General features: G+C 49.1%; 1 protein-coding gene across 1 annotated transcript in view; it reads right to left on the bottom strand.

The window, feature by feature from the left end:
- Window positions 1–20,006, bottom strand: part of ALDH1A2 (aldehyde dehydrogenase 1 family member A2) — a 71,866-nt gene that overhangs the window by 27,045 nt on the left and 24,815 nt on the right. Inside the window, exons 2-5 of the mRNA XM_035131796.3 lie at window positions 17,679–17,783; window positions 16,265–16,405; window positions 12,478–12,607; window positions 1,794–1,855 (exon numbers count right to left, since the gene is read on the bottom strand). Of these exons, the coding sequence (XP_034987687.3) occupies window positions 1,794–1,855; window positions 12,478–12,607; window positions 16,265–16,405; window positions 17,679–17,783 (438 nt within the window). The remainder of the gene's footprint in view (window positions 1–1,793; window positions 1,856–12,477; window positions 12,608–16,264; window positions 16,406–17,678; window positions 17,784–20,006) is intronic.

Below are 20,006 nucleotides of genomic sequence, written 5' to 3'. Positions count from 1 at the left end.
AGCCTTTGAACTCTGTGGGGCCCTGAAGCTGATGGATATAGCAGAATTGTCCTCTGCAACATGCAGCTATACTGGATTATGCACTCTCCACCACCCCAACCATGCAATAGATGTGAAGGAAGTCTGCGGCTTTTACGTTTCCTCTTTTCCTGCTCTGAGTCTGAAGCTTTGGATCCAATTTTCCCTGGGAGACTAGCTAGATGTCTCTGCATCAGGAGCAGGCACATCAACCAGGAGCATTAGATGCAAAACTGCCCAGGGGAAAAGCTGTTCTTTCTGTCACACACCAGAAGCTACTCTGTGTTAGTCAGGGACATATGCACCTTTGCACCTTTGCACATGCCCTTCCAGACCTACAACAAATCTGACGGACTAGGTCAGTGATGGCGAACCTATGACACGTGTGTCAGACGTGACATGCAGAGCCCTCACTGCTGGCACACGCTCCATTGGACCATTCGCGCTGCTGTTGTCCCCCCCCCCATTTGTTCTCCCGATCCTCCTACAGCTTGTCTCCGCTGTTAAAACCCGGATTCTTTTTGTTATTGTTGTTGCTGGTAGCCAGAGATTGGTTTTTTAACCCTTTCTGTGCTGCTTTTTTCTGGCACTTTGACAGACTATGATTGGGTATAACAGCGTTCGTTTTTTAACCCGTTCTGTGCTGGATTTTTTGGCGCTTTAGCAGACTATGTCAGTGCTGCGTGTTAGTTCCAGCGAAGGTATTATTAGTCATTTATTTCTGTTCTCTTCCCCCCCCCCAAAAAAGCAAAGCAACTTTTGCACCTCCCCCAAAAACCTCCAAAACCTTGGTCAGCAGCTCCCCCCCAAAAGCTCAACAACTCTGGGCACTTTGTGATAAATAAGGGGGTTTTGATTTGGTTTGGTTAAATAATTAGTTTTTGGTTTATTAAATACAGTAATATATTGTAATTATACATTTTGTTATTTAAACTGTAAATATCATGAAATTATGTTTTTCTCTCTCAAAGTGACACACCACCCGAGTTATCCTCGGTTTTTTGGTGAATTTTGACACACCAAGCTCAAAAGGTTGCCCATCACTGGACTAGGTGGTGAAGGTCTGGTTGGAAAGACAAGCTTGCCCTACCCCTGCCTAGCAAAACGGCTGGACTGAGCCAGCTCTAGCAGTGAAAGGCTAATCCAGATGGGGGAGATAATGTTATAGCCATCTCCTGCTGGAAGGGGGACACCAGGGGCCCTCTCGGGGGGGGGGGGAGGGACCGCTCCTCTTCAGCAAACTCCTTAATAGCACCTTTTGCCCAACGGAAGGGACCAGTTCTGGGGAAGTATATCATATTGTGGAGTTTTCTGTCCTGCTTAGGGCAAGAAGGAAAAAGATGAAGAACCTGAAAATTATCCTCCCTGGATCCCAGTTTGGAACAGGAGAGATAAAAAGATCCTGCTGGATTGAAGAGGGGGGGCTCCACTTCCTCCCCATTGTGCAAACATCTCAATTGGCTGACAGCCGCCTGATGCTAATGCCGTGTTTTGCTTTGCTCTCTCCAGTCCTGGGAATTCTGTGACTGGAGGCCTCACCTCCCTAATAATGCAGCTCTAAAACTCTATTAGGATGTGCAAATAAGCACTGGTGGGGCGGCTGTTAAAGATATGTCAACAATGTGTGCTCAGTTCCGCCTGCCAACCCCTCCTCACCCCATTGCCCGGTCTACCATAATGAAAAACACGCCTTGCTGAAGCCTGGGGCTTATGGGCCTTTTCAAGGGAGCTCATTCCTGTGAAAATAAATATGAGGTGCGAGCACAGATACTCACAGGGATGATCTGTCCGCACACACCGATGGGCTCATGTCTTGTAAAGGTGAAATAATCTCCGTCTGAAAGAGAGGAGCCTGGTTACTCTCAAAAGCACTTGGGCCAGGCAAGCCACACAAAAAGAAAAGAAAACCCATGGGGGGAAGAGGTTGAGACAGATTTGATGGCTGGGACTATATATTTTTTTAAGCTACCAAAGCATTACAGGAGAACATTCAACATGGGAACTTTGGAAGCACCAATTCATTTGCTGTGTACTCAATGAATGGATCACAAAATCATAGAATTGTGGGCTTGAGAGGGATCCAAGGGTCATTAGTCCACCCTCTGCAATGCAGGATTTACAGCTAAAGCAGGCACCCCCAAACTGCAGCCCTCCAGATGTTCTGGCCTACAACTCCCATGATCCCTAGCTAACAAGACCAGTGGTCGGGGAAGATGGGAATTGTAGTCCAAAACATCTGGAGGGCCGAAGTTTGGGGATGCCTGAGCTAAAGCATCCATGAGAGATGGCCATCCAACTTCTGTTCAGAAACCTCCAATAAAGGAGAGTCCACCACCTTCCAAGGTAGCCTGTCCCACTGTTGAAGTTCTTTCTTCAGCGGTGCCACTTTGACCCCACAGTGTGGGTGCCATGAACCTTGAGGCGCAGCACATGTGCAGGATCCAGTGTCACAGCGGCAACTGAGCTGGGGCCTGCACCGCAGACGCACCCCAGAAGCATGTCTATGGCCACAGCAGCAGGCCCCAACAGAGGCCCTGCAGCAGAAGCGCAGGCCCTGGACCAGTTGCTGCCATGGTGCCTGAGCACCAGAGGTAAGGCAGCAGAGCAGCAGAGTGCAGGGACAGTATGTGGCGGCAGTGGGGGCAGAGGCAGGGCACCCACAGCAAAAAAAATTGTGGGTGCCCAGGGCCCCCTGGAGATGGCAGCAGTGTTCCTAATGTTTAGTCAGAACCTCCTTTCTTGTAATTTGAATCCATTGGTTCAGGTCCTACCCTCTGGAACAGGAGAAAACAAACTTGCTCCACCTGGGCTTGCAGAATTTCCTCCTTTTCTGCCACCAAGTTCAAGTGTTCAAGTTCAAGTGTTGCAGAAGAGGCTCAGGGTGCCCAGTTAGATTGCAATGCATGCCAGGGTGATCTTGCAAGCTTTCCTCGTTGCCCCATCTGAACTTATAGAGTGCCCCAGAGAACAGTCCCTATTGCCTCTCCCCTCTGCATGGTGATGCATTTCAGCAGTGGTGAGTGGACTGCTCTACCATTAGACACTGTGAGACAGCTGCCTCAGGTGGCAGATGCTGAGGGGCAGACAGAGCTGTGGCTGGCACAACATCTGCCCTGCACCCACTAAGCTAGCCTTCCCTATGGTGCAGTGCAGGATACAATCCCATCTCAGTATTGAGATGCACTCCAACAGCCAGTCTAGCTGGCAGCTTCTCTACACTGATTTTTTTTTGGGGGGTACACCCCCAGAGCCAGAGCCCTGCCAGATCAGACCAAGGATCCATCTATTTTTCTTTTGCCCACAGTGACTAGTCAAACACTTCCAGGAAGTCCACAGACAGGGCTTGAAGGCAATAGCTTGCCAAAGGTAGACTTCCTCTGAATATGGAGGTTCCGGGTAGCCCTTGTGACTAATAGCTACCGGTATGGGTAGCCTTATACTCTTCCATTAATTTATCTAATTCCCTTTATCTCCTACAAGGGAACATACTAGGCAGGCTCAAGTGGATCAAAAACTGGATCTCCCACCTCTTTACATTTTTGGCAAATGCTAACTATAATGTGAGTGGGTCCTCCTGATCTCATTGATCTCCCCTGCTTCACCAACCAGGCCCCCAATATGTACAGAGAACTCGGGGAGGGGGGCTTGCATGAATTTAGCTCCAGTTTGGGCTCAGTTCCCACTGCTAAATGAAAGCTCTTTGTGGCTGTGTGCCCACAAATGATTCACTAACTTTGCAACAGCTGACAGCGGAAGCAGTTTTGTGTTAGCAAATTAGGCATAACAGCTTCCTTTCATCGTATAATATATAAAACTTATGAAAGTTTAATAAGCTGTTTAATCTCACACTGAATCTGCATGCACATATCAGGATAGCTGCCAGATTCAGCAGCATTTGCACTCTGGATAGGCAGATTCGAGGGACTGAATGAAGACAAGGACGAAAAGGGGGGATTTGGTGTGCAGGTCTGAGTCCTTGAGCCAACGGGCATCCTCTTCCTTACTCTTAACCTGTATGTGTGCTGAAATGTGACAAACAATAATGTACAATACATATATATGCACCCTTAACAACCTTTTGAGAAACCCCCTTCCTTCCAGTCTCCCTGAAAAGCAAAACTGGGTCAGGGATTTTCCAGGGAATCCCAAAAGAGCAGCAGGGTTTAGGATCACCAGGGCTAAGTCCATCAGAAGGACCTTCTGGATCAGTGCCAAGGGGGCTGGGCAGGCGCAGTGGACTCCATTTGTCTTCTGCCCCTCAGCCCACCCCCAGCAAGGGCATGAGCATGCACCCACCCACCCACAAACACAAACAGGCGGTGTGGAGAAGCTCCGCTGCTGTTGTAACCAGAAGCGGGGGGGGGGGAGGGACACATACAGAGATGCAACAGGCAACCTCCTTCTCAGTGAGCAAGTCTCTTGTCCCCATTGGGAAAAAATGAGTGATCCAATCAGACCCAATGCAACATCACCTCCACCAGCAAAGACTACAAAGACTAGTTGGAGGGAAGGCAAGATGCAAACAATGAATTTCACGGAGAGCTATAGTGGGCAGCCGCCTGCTCGATCTTTGGGCACACAGGAGCCTTCGATTCTTTCTTTCCTTGCTGCCCTGTAGTTCCACACTAGTACCTCACACAGCAGCTTTTAGGGCAGGGATCCCCAAACTAAGGCCCGGGGGCCAATCGCCTTCTAAATCCGGCCCGTGGATGGTCCGGGAATCAGCATGTTTTTACATGAGTAGAATGTATCCTTTTTATTTAAAATGCATCTCTGGGTTGTTTGTGGGGTCTGCCTGGTGTTTTTACATGAGTAGAATGTGTCCTTTTATTTAAAATGCATCTCTGGGTTATTTGTGGGACATAGGAATTCATTCATTTCCCCCCAAAAAAATATAGTCCGGCCCCCGACAAGGTCTGAAGGACAGTGGACCGGCCCCCTGCTGAAAAAGTTTGCTGACCTCTGTTTTAGGGGTTCCTGGAGTTCCCCACAGGCTTTGGATGCATCACTCGCCCAACACACCAGGAGCCCACAGCTAAGGCTGGCAAGGGACACATCAGCTGGGGCTGGTTGCATTTTGGGGAGGCATCTGTGCAAACATCTGGTCATGATAAAGGGATGAATCCAGAAAGCATCCTGGTTTCTAAACATAGTTTTCAACTTGACTTTGATTAGAAACAAGCCCCTTCTCTAGCTTGTTGAATTTCTTCACCCTGTTCCGTTTGCTCCACAAAAGGGGGGTGGGGTGAGTGGGAGAAAGACAGATCAGCGCAGAGCTCCAGACTGACCAGCTGGGGATTTGCTTTTGCTCCTTGTGATGTTTCCAAGGCCCTGGAAGGAGACTAATAAAGATAGGCCCGTTATCGGTGAAGTGGGAGCAAGGAGGAGCCCGATAAGAAGCAGTAGGGACAGGAAAGAGGAGAAGGAGAGAGAGGAAAAGATTGGCTAATTAGTAAAAGGCACAGACGATGAGACAGAAAGAAAACATTCTAGCTAGACAGAGGGGGGCTGGCTTTTGGTGTGTGCAGTAACCCCCGTTTGTGCAACTTGGAAGCCCTAACTCTGCAGAAACCAGGGAGATCCCTTCTAACACATCTGCTCAGATCACACATCATTATCAGGTTTTGAGCAGTGGGCACACAGAACCTATTCTGCTCAGATAATCTCATCTGGGAACTGGGCAAGCGAAGTCTCTTCCTGGAACAGCACAAAGGCCTCCCAAATTACAAGAAAGAATGATTTGGGGATTATTTTCACTTCCTTTCCTGTTCCTGAGACAACAGGAAAGATGGTCGATGTGTCAACCAGCCACCTTCTTATTTTGCAATGTTGAAAACTGAACCCCACCCCCCACCCCGAAAAGAAAGGAAACTTGGATTTTTAAAGAAGTCAATAGAAGGGCCAGTTGTGCGAAAAAGAAAACATTCTGAAAAATGGGGGCGGGGGATCTCAGGAGCTCCTTTCGAAATGTGACTTTAAAAAACAACAGGCTGAATCCAGCTCAAAAAATACATCTCTGTTGTGGGATCCCCAATGAAATGACTTGCATTAGACCCTGTCTGGTCTTAGGCTAGCCCATGGCTGTCTCCTTCTTCCTTCTCCATCCTGGCATGTTCTCCATATCTTCTGCAGCCTGCAGCATGGCAGCGCTGTCTAGGGCTGATGGGAGTTGGAGTCCAAGAACATTGAGAGGTCACCAACCTGTGGCCTTCCACATGAAGCATGGCGGTTCTGCTGCCACTGAGCCAAGGCCTATCTCCCGACACACCGAGGGAGACCCAAGGGTGCTGCTTGCAGGTGAGTGGTTCCCAGCATTAGTTAATCATGACTCCTCCACTGTATTATCAACATTGCAGCTGACCTTCCACACTGCCAGCAAATCAGGTCCTCCCTGCAAGAGAGGGCACGCGTTGCGGTGGGTCCCAGCGGACCAGGTCTAGGTGTTGGGGCGGGGCAATTGGAGCAGCCACAACACCATCTGATGGGGTGCAATTGGGCTGAGGACTTGCCAATCAAAGAGTCAGATGGACCAGTATTTAAGTGCTGCACTCACTGTAGAGATCCTCCTTCTCCAGCTGAATTGCATCGGAACACACACACACACCGCCCCCTAAGTTTAGGGCTTTCGCTTGACCTTGCTATGCCGTTGTGTGTCGTCTGCCATTGTTGCAGGGGCACAGCAGGAATTTTCCCCACTTGGCTGATTGGCTGTTGCCATTTGGGTTTCGCCTGCCACTTAGCAATTCGTCACAACTTGTAAGGTTGGCGGATAGGCTCTGGTTCATGCTGATGGGGGGGGGGGTATGATCCCTTACCACCCTGTTCAGCTATTCCTCTTAAGGGAATCCATTGGACCGATGGTTGGTATTCCCCCAAGCGGGGTTGCCTAATCCAGTGTTCTGGGCACATGTGGGGGAATCAGGGCCCGGCTGGCGCGCGCCAGTCGGATAACCCTGTCCCAGGTGTGTACCTGGCTGCTGACTCATGGTGCGCCCTGAGTCAGTGCTACCCTAGGTAGCTAGTTGAACCGGAGCCTATGCAACCACTCACTTGATTTGTAATCAATAAAGTTGTGGCCGAAATTCTGCCAAAACCAAAACCAAAAATATGAGTCATGTCTGAATTTATTTCTAGGCCTGGGATAGAGGGTCTCCACACGCAAGAGAGGATTATGGGTTTCCCGCCCCCCTATATGCCCACATGGCTGTTTGCCATCCACATGAGTGGGTGCGATGCTGCTGGTGTGGGTGGAGTTGGTAGTGCAGCACACACTCACTATAAACCTTGTGGTGGGTGCAGTGCCATACCTATTGGGGGGGGGGGTTAGCCAGGGTTTTTGCCCCGGTGAAGACTCCAGAAGGGTGCCATTGAGGCTCCCAGCCTGTATGTGTTTGTGTGCAAATGCACATAGCGGGGGGGGGGGGATACCAAACTGGGTCTTTGACCAGGGTGAAATAAAACCTAGTTTTGCCCCTGGGTGGGTGTCATTTTATAATCTCATCAGTTTTTTAAAAATGATTAGTGCTAGAACATTTTTCTGGCTTTGCCCCCAACCCCCATGACAGAAAGAGTTAGTGCTATAGCACTTTAAGTCTCCTGTACAATGTTCATTTTTGTATTGTGATGTTACAGTGATAGATGCCACCTATGGTATGATGCTTTTAACAAAAGATTAATCACAACACAATCCCAGTTGCTGCCATTTAGGCAGCCTGGTTAATAGTGGGGATGGCAAGTTTTTCTATCACCCCCCACCCTGACATTATAGGTCAGCAAACTTTTTCAGCCGTGGGCCGGCCCACCGTCCCTCAGACCATGTGGTGTGCCGGACTATATTTTGGGGAAAAAATACGAATGAATTCCTATGCACCACAAATAACCCAGATATGCATTTTAAATAAAAGCACACATTCTACTCATGTAGAAATACCAGGCAGGCCCCACAAATAACCCAGAGATGCATTTTAAATAAAAGGACACATTCTACTCATGTAAAAACACGCTGATTCCTGGACCGTCCGTGGGCCGGATTGAGAAGGCGATTAGGCTGCACCCTGGCAACTGAGCCAAAAAATCAGTCCCTATTGGGCAGGGCTATTTGCCTGTGGCTTTTGTTGCCCTGCAGCACTAATTAATTTGATCAGACACAAACAGCCAGGTCTTCCCTCCTCACCTAAGAGTTTTCTTTTGCACGCAGGCTTCCAAAACTCCAAACTGCAACTGGGCTCTGAAAGAGCTTGCCCTTTTTCAACACCTTCCTGTATTCAGCATTTGCAATCACAGCGGAATTTTACAGACCTGTTTATTAGACCCTCCTTTTGGCAAATGTTTTACACAGAGGATGGAGATTAAAGTCGGAATGTGGAGAGTCACATCCCAAAGTTTCCCGCCCGCCCAACGCCTGCTATAAAACCAGCGTTTGTGATACCAGAATAACGAAGTTTGACAAAAATGGCCCACTTTGCCTAAACATTGATCTTTCCGGAGCTGGGGGCCTCCTGTGCTCGGAAACTGAGCAGGCAACGTTGAAAGTTTTACTGTTTCCATATAAACCTCAGAAAGCCCCAGCAGTGAAAATGATCCGACTTTAACATGGTGTAGAAAAGCATCAATAACATTTGTGGTTCTCATTTGGATTCTCCTTGGCATTTTTAGAGTGGGCTTTCACATGTGCTCTGTGAAATATGGTTGCAGCCGGGAGGGATTAACAGTGATGCTAAGTAAGCCACAGAATGGTCCTAACGAAAGGGATCAGCATTGCAACAGAGGGTCCCTATGCAGGGCGGGCCCACCTTACTCCTTTAAAGCCCCTTTCAGCAGAACAGCATCAGAGCACAAAAAGCTAGGTACCTCTTAGTGAGGAAGACCATAGGCTCATCAAGCTCCCTCTTCACAGAGCAGCTCTCTAAGGTTTCTGACAGCCTATCTGGAGATGTGGGGGGGGGGGAAGCAAATACCGTATATTCTGGCGTATAAGACGACTGGGCGTATAAGACGACCCCCAACTTTTCCAGTTAAAATATAGAGTTCGGGATATACTCGCCATATAAGAAATACGACGTGGCGTATAAGATGACCCCCGACTTTTGAGAAGATTTTCCTGGGTTAAAAAGTAGTCTTATACGCAGGAATATACAGCATGTGCTCTCTCACTGTCCTCCCCCCAGAAGCAAAGCATTCAAGCCAGGGTATCAGCTCCAGAACACATTAATGCTTGACATGTGCAAACAATGGGAGAATAAGACCTAATATAAGGTCCCATGGATCAGAACACCCCTTTCTTCTCAAGTCTAGGATTTCACTTTCAAAAATTGCAAGGCTTCTGTTGAAGCATGAGACACTTAATCTCAGGGTTGAGAGGCAAAAGATTCCTGCATTGTAAGGAATTGGACCCTCGTGGTCCCTTCCAACTCTACAATTTTATGATTCTCTGAATTTCTGACCCCCAAGCAAAGTAACCCACTGACTAGCCAACCCATGGAGATTGGGTGACTGAGCTTTTGGGGAGCAGTAAATCCCAGGATCTGTCTGTTTAGACAAATGCCCCCTATTGCTCCCTCGTAGCTGATAGGGAGCAGTGAATGAGGGTTGCCACCTTTTTCCATGGGTCCTGCTCCTGCACCTTTAACAGCAGACAGTCTGACTGAAAGAGAAATGGAGCAGATGAACCTTGTCCCAGCATGGAGATTCTGTTGGTGTTGGTGTCGGAAAAGGATGAGCATCATCCCTCTGCACAGTCACTTGTCACAAAGATAGGGCCATCATGTGGCCTGCTTCCCAACCTCCGCCAGCTAGCAGGCAGCCAACAACACACAGTGGGGGAGCCCCAATCCATGTGGCAGGAAGGGCTTCCGAAAACGGCACACATACATTTGTCAGGTAGGCAATACCTTGGGGAGACCAGTGAGTCCCAACGGGAGAAGCTGTGCTCTCATTGAAACCTAGCTGAAGCTACACCCTTGGATGACAGCAGATGGTGCCAGGAGCAGGTCAGCAATAACTCACATGGCTTCTGTGAACTTAACTCTTTATTCAAAGAAACAAGACAGCCCAGGAGGCCAGGCCTAGTGAACACAGCAACTCTTCCTGGTAGAACCTGCCCCTATGAGGCAGTTGCGAGGACTGAAGATCTCAGCCTCCCCACCACTCTCTACCGTAAATCTCCTCTTCCCCAGGTTCCTTCTCAAGCAAGCTGAGGCTGTATCATCTTGCCTGTCTTTACTCTGCCCTCTTCATACCTTCTCAGGTTCTGGGGGATGAGGGGGAAAGAGGAGTTGGTTGCAGCAGGAGGGGGAGACCCCCTGGTTTCCTCAACAGCCTGCCTCTTGGCCCCATTCCTCTCCAGCCTCCTGCCTCTGATTCTGGGCTGCCCTCTGCCACAGCCTCTCTCTGCTCACTAAACCCTGTTACCTCTTCAGCTTCTGACAACTTCCCTCCCCCCCGGTCTTCTCCCTCTGACCACTCATGGTCGTACCACCACCACTCCCCGGGCTCTGAGCCTTTTTCCGTTGGGGGTTCCCCAGCTGGTGCCTCCCACCATTCCTCTGCATCCAGCTGGCCCATCACAGTGGATGACTTGGAAGCCCAATTACTCAGACACTCTGCACATGCTCAGTGAGAATTTACTCTTATTTCATGCATTCCAAGGCTATGGGCTCTTTGTGCAAATGCAAGGAGGGGTGTTAATAATCCCCTGAAGACATGCCACCAAAGTCAGTTTGGGGATGTCCAATTACACCCAGTGCAACCATCTGGACATTGACTTCTTCTGCACAGAGTTCCTCCTGGGTGGGTGCCGGGTTTAACTCTGCCTGCAGTGACTTTGTGCTCCTATTCCAGGCTAAGCCGTCTGCCTCCTAAAGTCTCTCCCCCTCCCAGGACAAGCTTTCCCACCCACCAAGCCCCTTTTAAATCAACTAAATTAGCTGCTAGAGGAACGAAGAAAAGCCCTGTGTCATGTTTCACGCTGGCCTTTGTTGTCTTCACCTTTGTGTGCAATATTAGACTATTACTCAGCGCTGCCGCCAAGGGGAGGAAAGGCCATCTCTGCCTTTGGTGAGACAACAGAAACCCAAGAGAGCTGTAAAGTCATCCTCCCTCCTTGTCGGAAAAAAAATCACCGCCATGAAACAAACTTGCCCTGGTGCAGTGCGTGGAAGGAAAGCGGCTGCAGTGGGTGCTGAAGAGGCCAAATTCTGTCAATAGCACAGAAACTCTGGAATAGAGTCCAAATGCTCTCCTGCTGGAAGGGCAGGAGCATAAGCTAGTTCCCAAGCCTCTGTGGCGAAGCTTGAGCCAGCAATGGAAGAAGGGAGGGCATAGAGACTCTACACTTAAAAGCTCCCAACACAGACTGGTTCAGATGTCTGTTGTTACTGGGGGTTCAGGGCATCTGCATTCCCCAAGAGATGGCAAGCAAGGTGCCCTTTGCAGTTGCTTTCACCCCTACTGACCCCACTGGAACAAAATGGAGGGGCCTGAGAGCACCAGACATTCAGGGACCCACATTCACGTGGCAGGGGTTCTTTTGCACATTTTTGGACACAGTCTCCCTAGCAAGCGGACATTGATGTTCAGGTTCTCTGGCTGAATGGCAAAGCCTCTGCAATGCAGCTGAGCAGAGCTGCTAAAAAGAGGTGTGGGAGCCAAAGGCCATGGAATGAAAAGTGGTGGGAAAGCAGGGTGCCTTCTCACAAGCAGGACCGGCAGCTTTTCTCTGCTCTTGCACCCCCACAACTGTGTGTGTGGTGCAGTGGCGGACTTTGGGCTTTCAGATTTCAGTGTGTGGTGCAGTGGCACCTGGGGCAACACTAAAATTTGGCACCCGCCTGCGTCTCGCACTCTGTTGCGCATCATTGTTGCAGCGCCCTTTGCAGCGCCAGCACCCAGTGCAGCTGAACCAGTCGCTCTACCTTAAAACGTCTCTGGGAATGGTTAAGTGTCAGAATTGGACTGGGAGGGCAGGGTTCAACCCCCTCCCTTTGGAAGAAGGGAGGGGGTGACCTTGGGCCAGTCACTGCATCTCAGCCTGACCAACCTTACAGGGTTGTTGTGGGGATTAAATGAGGAGAGGAAGAACTGTGCACACCACTTTGATCTCCTTAGAGAAGAAAATGTGGGATGTAAATGCAATAAATAAATAATACATTCTGAGTCACACTCTTTCCCCAAACATCTGGTCCACGGTCCATTTCACCCAGCATCCTGCTTCCTTCCACACCAGCCCAGATGCCCCCTGGAGGCCCATGAGGAGAGCCTGGAGTGGGAGGCGGCAACATCCCTCTCTCAGTGGCTGATGTCACACACGCGGCCTGTGAATATGAAACATCTCTCTATAGCTGCCATCCTGGCTAAGAGCGAGCTACAGAGATGCTCTCGGTCTACTCGTGACACAAATAAAACCCCAGGAGAGACTTGTCCTTGTAGGCAGGAGCTGTTGCTTCAAAGGACTTGACTTACCCACAGGAATGGTCGCTCCATGGATTTTGTCTGCCCAGCCAGCATAATAGCGCAAAGTCTTGATGACGCCCTGAAGGTCAACATAGAAAGCCTGCAGGAAGGGCTTCCCACTGTTCAGTGACTCCATGGTCTGGAGGACAAAGAAGACAAAAGAAAAGGCATGTAGAGCCAGTGATCACAACCATATCCTATTCAGAGACAGGGCAGTAGAAAAAGGCTATTATAATTTGCAACTGGTGAGTTTTCACCTCTGGCCTGTGAGCCAAAGGGCTGGATTTTGACCCTTAAAGGCCTGAGGAAGTTGGCTGGGCATCCACCAGGGACTGCCTCTTTAACATCGGTCTTTTCACAGAGTGCATTCCTGACTGTACTTCTCATGTGCCTAGTCCATATGCCAAGGGAAGTCACAGGGCCCCTTTGGACAGCTGCTCCTGTCTCTGTATCAGCAGAAGCTCATCAAAGGGGCTGGAGTGGTGAGATTTTTAGGGGTGTGGGTGAACAGCCCATCATATGAGAGGTACGCTCCCCAATCGCTCCTGGCATCTCAGCTGCTGCTTCAGCAACTTCTGAGCCACTGGAGGGGATCCTGGCGATCAAACTGGAGTGAGCAAAGAAGCCTGGAAGAAATGGGCGTTGCTGGATGGCAGCTGCCAAAGTTCAGTTCTATAATTGGGGGCACAGGACAGCACGTATCCCAGAAAGAGGCCTGTTCCCAACAGCACAGAATGAGGGCATCTTAGGAGGAAGTTCTCCTGTACAAGTCGCACTGACATGATTGGGAGATGTGCAATGCTCTTGCATAGCTCCTGTTCATCTGCAGGCGGCATGCTACAGGAAAACTTCCCAGAAGACCATGTGTGCTCCATAGATCCACCTTTCCCCACCATTCAAGTTGACAATACCCAATACCCTTGAGTTGTCTGCCTCCCTTTTGCCACTGGGCTCAGGTCAGCCAGATAAACCTGAAGTTCCTATGGACAGGGGCAAGCTAAAAGCTGAAAGCCTTGGGCTTTGCTACATTAATGACAGCAGCTGGGAAAGAGCTTGCCAGAACCCTCTCCTAATAAGAAACATATTGAAACCGAAGGGTCAACTTGTCCTTCTGAAACAGTGGTATCATAGTAAGTTTTGAAGGAGTACATCGTGATAACCCCCAACTAGAGACCAAAAACTCAGGCAGCAGCCTTGATCTATTCGTTTACATGCACCAAAGAGCAGCAGGAAGTAGCATCCTGCTTGGCTTTTCAGGATCAGCATGACTCCCAGACATCATTTCCTGGGAGAAGCTCCATTCAACTTAGTGATGCACAGATTCAGTTTGGAAAACACATCAAGCTTTAACCAAATATATTCAGATGAAATGCAAACTTTAGCTTTTAGTTAAAAACGCAAAACTGTGCAGAGAAGACATGTGTCATTTAAACTGCTTGTGTGAAGTGGGAACCGTGTTAAAGGAAAAGAAAGATATATCCAGCCTCTGCTTGATTATTTTCTTCATCCTCTGACTTCCCTCTAATCTGTCACAAACAAACTTGAAAGCCTCCTTATCACCTCATTCATCTACTAGAGCATGGAAGGGTCCGCCAATTCGCCAATTACCCTGGCACTTTGGCAGGTGATACCATCACTCCTGCTCTGAAAAAAAGCCACACTCCTCTGTGTTCCTTGCTTTGCTTCGCCACTGCACTGTTCCTTGGAACAAGTCTCCAAGGAATCTTGCCGTGGCTGCCAAGACCCCTGCTGAGCGATGCGATATCTACAGCATACAGCCCGTTAATTTACTGCCATCAAATAAGCCCGCTCTTCTCTAGGAAGGCGCCGAGCCCCAACGAAACAAGCCACGGGCCCTTCTTTAAGGGGATATTCCCATTTTAAAAAGAAGACCTTAAAGATCCTCTTAAGGAACCCCATAAAATTTCCACCCAGATCGCTTAAATCACTTTTAAGAGGCACCATTATCTCCCCACGATAGTTCCAAGCTGGGGGAAAGGCATCCGTGAAAGCAGGTATAACACACAAATGGATGTGAGCCATAAATCCCATTGATATACGGAAGGGCAATAGCCATATTTTCCCCCCTGCCTCCCATCCTGCAATTGAAGTCAATGGCGTGGTAGGCGGTGGGCTCCGCTCAATAAAGAATTTGGCTCGGGAACTGCAAATCCAGCGACAGGCAGGGAGCTGACTTGATTTGCTGGGCCCCTCCTCTTCTCCCCGTGGCGATTTTACAGCATACACTGGTGGTAAGATGATTTAAGTGTTGACAAAGCTGGAATTAAGATGTTTGCCGGCTTAGTTCAAAGCACTTGACATGTGGAAAATAACATTAAGAGTGCCACCATGTCGGGGCCGAGCACATGTGCTCCTTCGCGTTGTGCCTGAACTGTGCAGCTCAGCGTTCTCTCTTTGGCTTGCAGGAGCGGGGGGGGGGGGTAATAGTTGCTTTGCACAGGCTCAGAAATTATTATTCTAGCAGGGGACTGGCAACCTCCAGCCTTCAGGCTGTGAGCAACCCACTGAGACCCAATCCACCAAAGGCATCTCTCACAAAAGCCTCAGTGAAGGAAGTTGGAGAGCAGGGGTTTGCATGCGCAGAGAATGTGTTTGGACCCCAGCGCCTGAAGGTTTGAGGGATCCACAGCCCAAACAGACACAGTCACCGTCTCAGTTGCTCCTGGCACAAGACTCTGACACAACTTTCTCCACAAAGAGCTACAGTGGGAGAAGCTATATAGTCGCAAGAGGGTCTTGCCCACCTGTTTTTGCAGCGCTGCCCTTGGAGACTGTATAGAAGCCTCTCCTGGAGCAGAATTCAGCAGCCTGCATTCAGCAAGGGGGTGCTTTGCTGAGAGGACTTCTTCTCAGGGCTCCTGCCTAGTGGCAAAAGCCATCTAGGAGCTGTGTCATGGGGGCTGTTTTGACATGGGAGGCTTCAAGAACTGACCCTTGCCATAAACAAACATGGACCTCAATTGCCCAAATGTGGAGCAAGGGCTTTCTCATTAGGGCTTTCTGGGAAGAGAAGAGTTAAGCCAGAGGGCCTTCTCGGTAGTGGCACCCACCCTGTGGAATGCCCTCCCATCAGATGTCAAGGAGATGAGCAATTATATATATATTAGGAAGGCAGCCCTGTATAGGGAAGCTTTTTAAGGTTTAAGGTTTTACTATGTTTTTATTTAGTCATTTAGTCGTGTCCGACTCTTTGTGACCCCATGGACCATAGCATGGAAGGCACTCCTGTCTTCCACTGCCTCCCGCAGTTTGGTCAGACTCATGTTGGTAGCTTCGAGAACACTGTCCAACCACCTCGTCCTCTGTCGTCCCCTTCTCCTTGTGCCCTCAATCTTTCCCAGCATCACAAAGAGTCAGACACAACTAAACAACTAAACAACAATGTTTTTATATATGCAGAAGCTACCCAGACTGGCTGGGGCAACCCAGACAGATGGGTAGGGTACAAATTTGTTGCTGTTGTTGAAACTTCAGATATTTTGGACTCCAACTCCCATCAGCTTCAGCCAGTCTGACCATATGGTGCTGGGGCTGATGGGAGTTGGAGTCCAGCAACATCTGGAGATTGACCATGGTTGACCATGGCTGAACTACCAAATCAACAAAAATCATACTTTTTAAAAATTGGGTGGCAGCCCTAATAGAAAGTTTAAAAAAGCACATCAACCAAAATTATTTGCTGTCATATTCTGATGCCCAAAGCATTTTTAACAGTATCCTCAGTGGGCAGGAAAACCAGCACCGCACTGCCACCAAGTCCCATTGCAAAACTTACAGCCAGTAGAGTTCTGTCTCTTTCCACCAGGTCAGCCAGCTTGTCCAAGAGGCGCCCCCTTTCCGAGGCATCGAGCCTCCTCCACACGGAGCCCAGAGAGAAGGCGAGGCGAGCAGCCCTCACGGCTTTGTCTGTGTCAGGCTGTCAAAGGTTGTGGGGTGGGGGTGAGGAACCTTAGTGAGTACAAAGTACAAACACGGCACCAGAAACAATCCTTGTTGGGAAGAAAAGATGTCAGTGGATTGATGGACTGACTGATAGGTGTCTTCGGAAAATACACGAGAGAGAGATTTAGGATTTGTCCCCACCCATTTCATTGCAGTCTATTAAATTCCTTACACACTTTCTCTCTCTCAAAAAGACTCAAGGCGGCTTTCAGCGGATTAAAATATGCACAGATGAACAGAAGACATCATCTGGCGTTAAAGCAGAGAGCTGTAGTCTGAAGCACTTGGAATGGACCAGGGTTAAGATGAGGCTGACTTAGACAACCATGAACTGGAAGCAGGTAAACTGAGCTGCTGCCCAGGGAGGGCCGCAAGGCTGCCTGGCTGAAGAGGGCAGGTGGATGCCTCTTGTGGCAGACTTTGGGCAGCGAGGGCAAGCCTCAGAGTGCCCTCTTCCTCAGGCACAGAAGACCCTCCCAGGGGACTGTGGCTGCGGTTACACTCCAGAGGCCAGGGAGGTTGGGGCACTGAGGTTTAGAGGTAGCCTAAGAGGGACCCAGGTGGTGCTGTGGTTAAACCACTGAGCCTAGGGCTTGCTGATCAGAAGGTCGGCGGTTCGAATCCCTGTGACGGGGTGAGCTCCCGTTGCTCAGTCCCAGCTCCTGCCAACCTAGCAATTCGAAAGCACGTCAAAATGCAAGTAGATAAATAGGAACCGCTACAGCGGGAAGGTAAACGGCGTTTCCATGTGCTGCTCTGGTTTGCCAGAAGCGGCTTTGTCATGCTGGCCACATGACCTGGAAGCTATACGCCGGCTCCCTCGGCCAACAATGCGAGATGAGCGCGCAACCCCAGAGTCGGTCACGATTGGATCTAATGGTCAGGGGTCCCTTTACCGTTACCTTTTAAGAGCCCTTCTCCATTTGCACACAACCTGCCATTTGCCAGGTAATCAGGAGAGGGCGACCCTGATTGTGCCGGGGGGGGGGGGCTTTGAGAAGTTACCAGATAAATGTTTCCGCTTCTTCATCACACAGGAAACTTCTTAATCCCTTGCCCATCTCCAATGACTGGCAGTGGGCTCAGCTGGGCAGAGAGGGCCCTTGGGTGGGCAAAGTGCCCACTTGCCAGCTGAACTGTTGTCACATGGAGGGTGAGAAGAAGGAATCTGTTTCTCTGCCTAAGCAGAGGAATAGGGCAGGCCAGATGTCATAACGAGTAGGATACAAATTCTGAGGATACATTACCTTCTCAGCCTCTTGCACCTCACAGATCTGCTCTCCCGTTGCAGGGTTGGACACAGGGAATATTTTCCCACTCTCGGAGTTTTGCCATTCATTGTTGATAAAAATCTGAATGAGAAAAATGGAATTAAACAAAGACAAAGGTAACTATTTTTAAGCTATATGCGCTTCCTCATTTGCTTTCATCAAAGAGTGTGGGAGGCTCACTAACATCCTTGCCCCCAGCCTGTGCTAAGCTGGTTCCTTCTGGAAGTTTTGGGTTGACCAGTGTTGTAGTGCAGAACGTCTAGAGGGCATCAGGTTAGCAAAGGATGTTTAAGGATGATCTCTAGGGTAGGGCATTCTTGGTGGTGGCACTCAATCTGCAAGGTGCTCCTCAGGTACATGCGCTCAGCTACTTTGCTGCTTCTTTTCCATGGCCAAGTACAAAGTCTGGTATTCAGAAATGAGCTTCCAGGCCACAGAGGTTTTTTTAAAAAAAAACAAAAACAAAACTTGCAGCTACGGTACTAAGATGGTGGTACTGCCCTCATCTGTGGTGTTAAGGTGTCTTGGCACATCTTATTTTGGGCAACGGCTCTTGTTTGTAATGAAGTGTGTGTGTGTGTGTGTGTGTGTGTGTGTGTGTGTGTGTGTGTGTGTGTATCTGCTGCAGCAAATTTGGCCAGCTCACCTCACCAGCTCCTGCAAATTAACATGAAAGCCTGGATCCATCTGTCACTCCAAATCAACAGTCCTTTTGCAAGAGAGATAGGATTTAAAGCCTTAAGTGGATTGCTTGAAATTGAAATTGGGATTCTCGGAGCACAAAGAGAAACTGCAAAACCCCAAATTGTTAAAATCGCACAACTATCCAGAATGAAGGCAAATCCGCCCAGAGCTCAGCCATCCAAATACCCCATCTCAAAACATAAACCTTTTTGTCATGGGAATCACCCGGATAATGTGAAATCATCTCCAACTTTACTCTTCTTCAAGGAAACAAGCCACTGATTGAGATGAAAACATATTGTGTGGAATTAACGGTAGCCTTGATCCAAGATGCGGGACTGGCTCAAAATATTTCGGTGCCGAAGGCAGAAAATCCAAATTGCATATACTCCCCTCCCCCCTGCAAGCATGAAGACATCTATCTATCAATCATCTATCTATCTATCCATCCATCCATCCATGTGGACATTTTCCATGTGCACCCCTTCTCAAAACCCATCTCTAGCTGCCATTAAGTCCATTGAGCCTGTGCAAGTTTTCCCTCTCTGCTTCTCCATTTGCTACACCACCACCACCACTCAAAACTCCTTGACACCTTTTGAGTAGGGAACAGAATACCTTCCTCACAGGATTCCAGGCACCCAAAGTTCTTTACAGAGGGCCTTCTCGGTGGTGGCGCCTGCCCTGTGGAACGCCCTCCCATCAGATGTTAAAGAGAAAAACAGCTACCAGATTTTTAGAAGATATCTGAAGGCAGCCCTGTTTAGGGAGGCTTTTAATGTTTAATTATTTTATTTCATTTTTTCTGTTGTAAGCCACCCAGAGTGGCTGGGGAAACCCAGCCAGATGGGCAGGGTATAAATAATAAATTATTATTATTATTATTATTATTATTATTATTATTATTATATATACAAGATCCATCACAAAGAAGACCTGCTAGCTCAACTCTTAAACCAGATGCCCGACTTCACAGGTTATCACAAAAACAAGCAGAGATTCAACCTTCAGAGATGGGAGCAACTGAGACAACAACAGCACAACACTTGGCGGCCTTCCCCAAGCTGGTGCCCTCCAGATGTTGGACTACAACTACCACCATTTCCAGCCATACAGCACCAAGGCTGAGGGGGACACAGCTATGTTGGCTAGGGTTGATGGGCGTCGGCACCTGGAAGGCAGAAGCTTGGCACAGGCTGACTCTTCCCTCCTCTTCCCACACAAGGTCCATTGAAAGGGGGAGGAGCCACACTATCCTGCTTCTGGTGAGTGCAGCTGCCCGCAATGGAGGCTGGTCCTGGGAGTGCAGACCTGAGTATGGAGCAGCACTGGTGAGTTGAAGACCACATAACATTAACTGTGAGGTTCGCCCCTGAGGGTACAATTTTTCTTGTAGAATCAGCCAGTGCTCCCTGTGCCCTGATCTGGCTTTGGATTCTGGCATGATACCGGGGGCGGGGGGCAGTATCCCTAGGATTCGCTGTCACTGCAGTCCCAATTTGGATTTTCTTTGCACACACCTGTGTTTGGAGACAGGGGGGGGGGAATCCTGTTTGCTCCAATAGGAGCTACCCCAACCCATATAAATTGCAGGTGCTAGGAGAGGGCTTTGAGTTGCAA

Source organism: Zootoca vivipara, chromosome 13 (genome assembly GCF_965207765.1).
Source record: "Zootoca vivipara chromosome 13, rZooViv2.hap1.1, whole genome shotgun sequence".
NCBI classification, from domain to species: Eukaryota; Metazoa; Chordata; class Lepidosauria; order Squamata; family Lacertidae; genus Zootoca; species Zootoca vivipara.
Note: the sequence above shows the minus strand (reverse complement) of the source record. Positions and strands in the feature narration are given on the sequence as shown.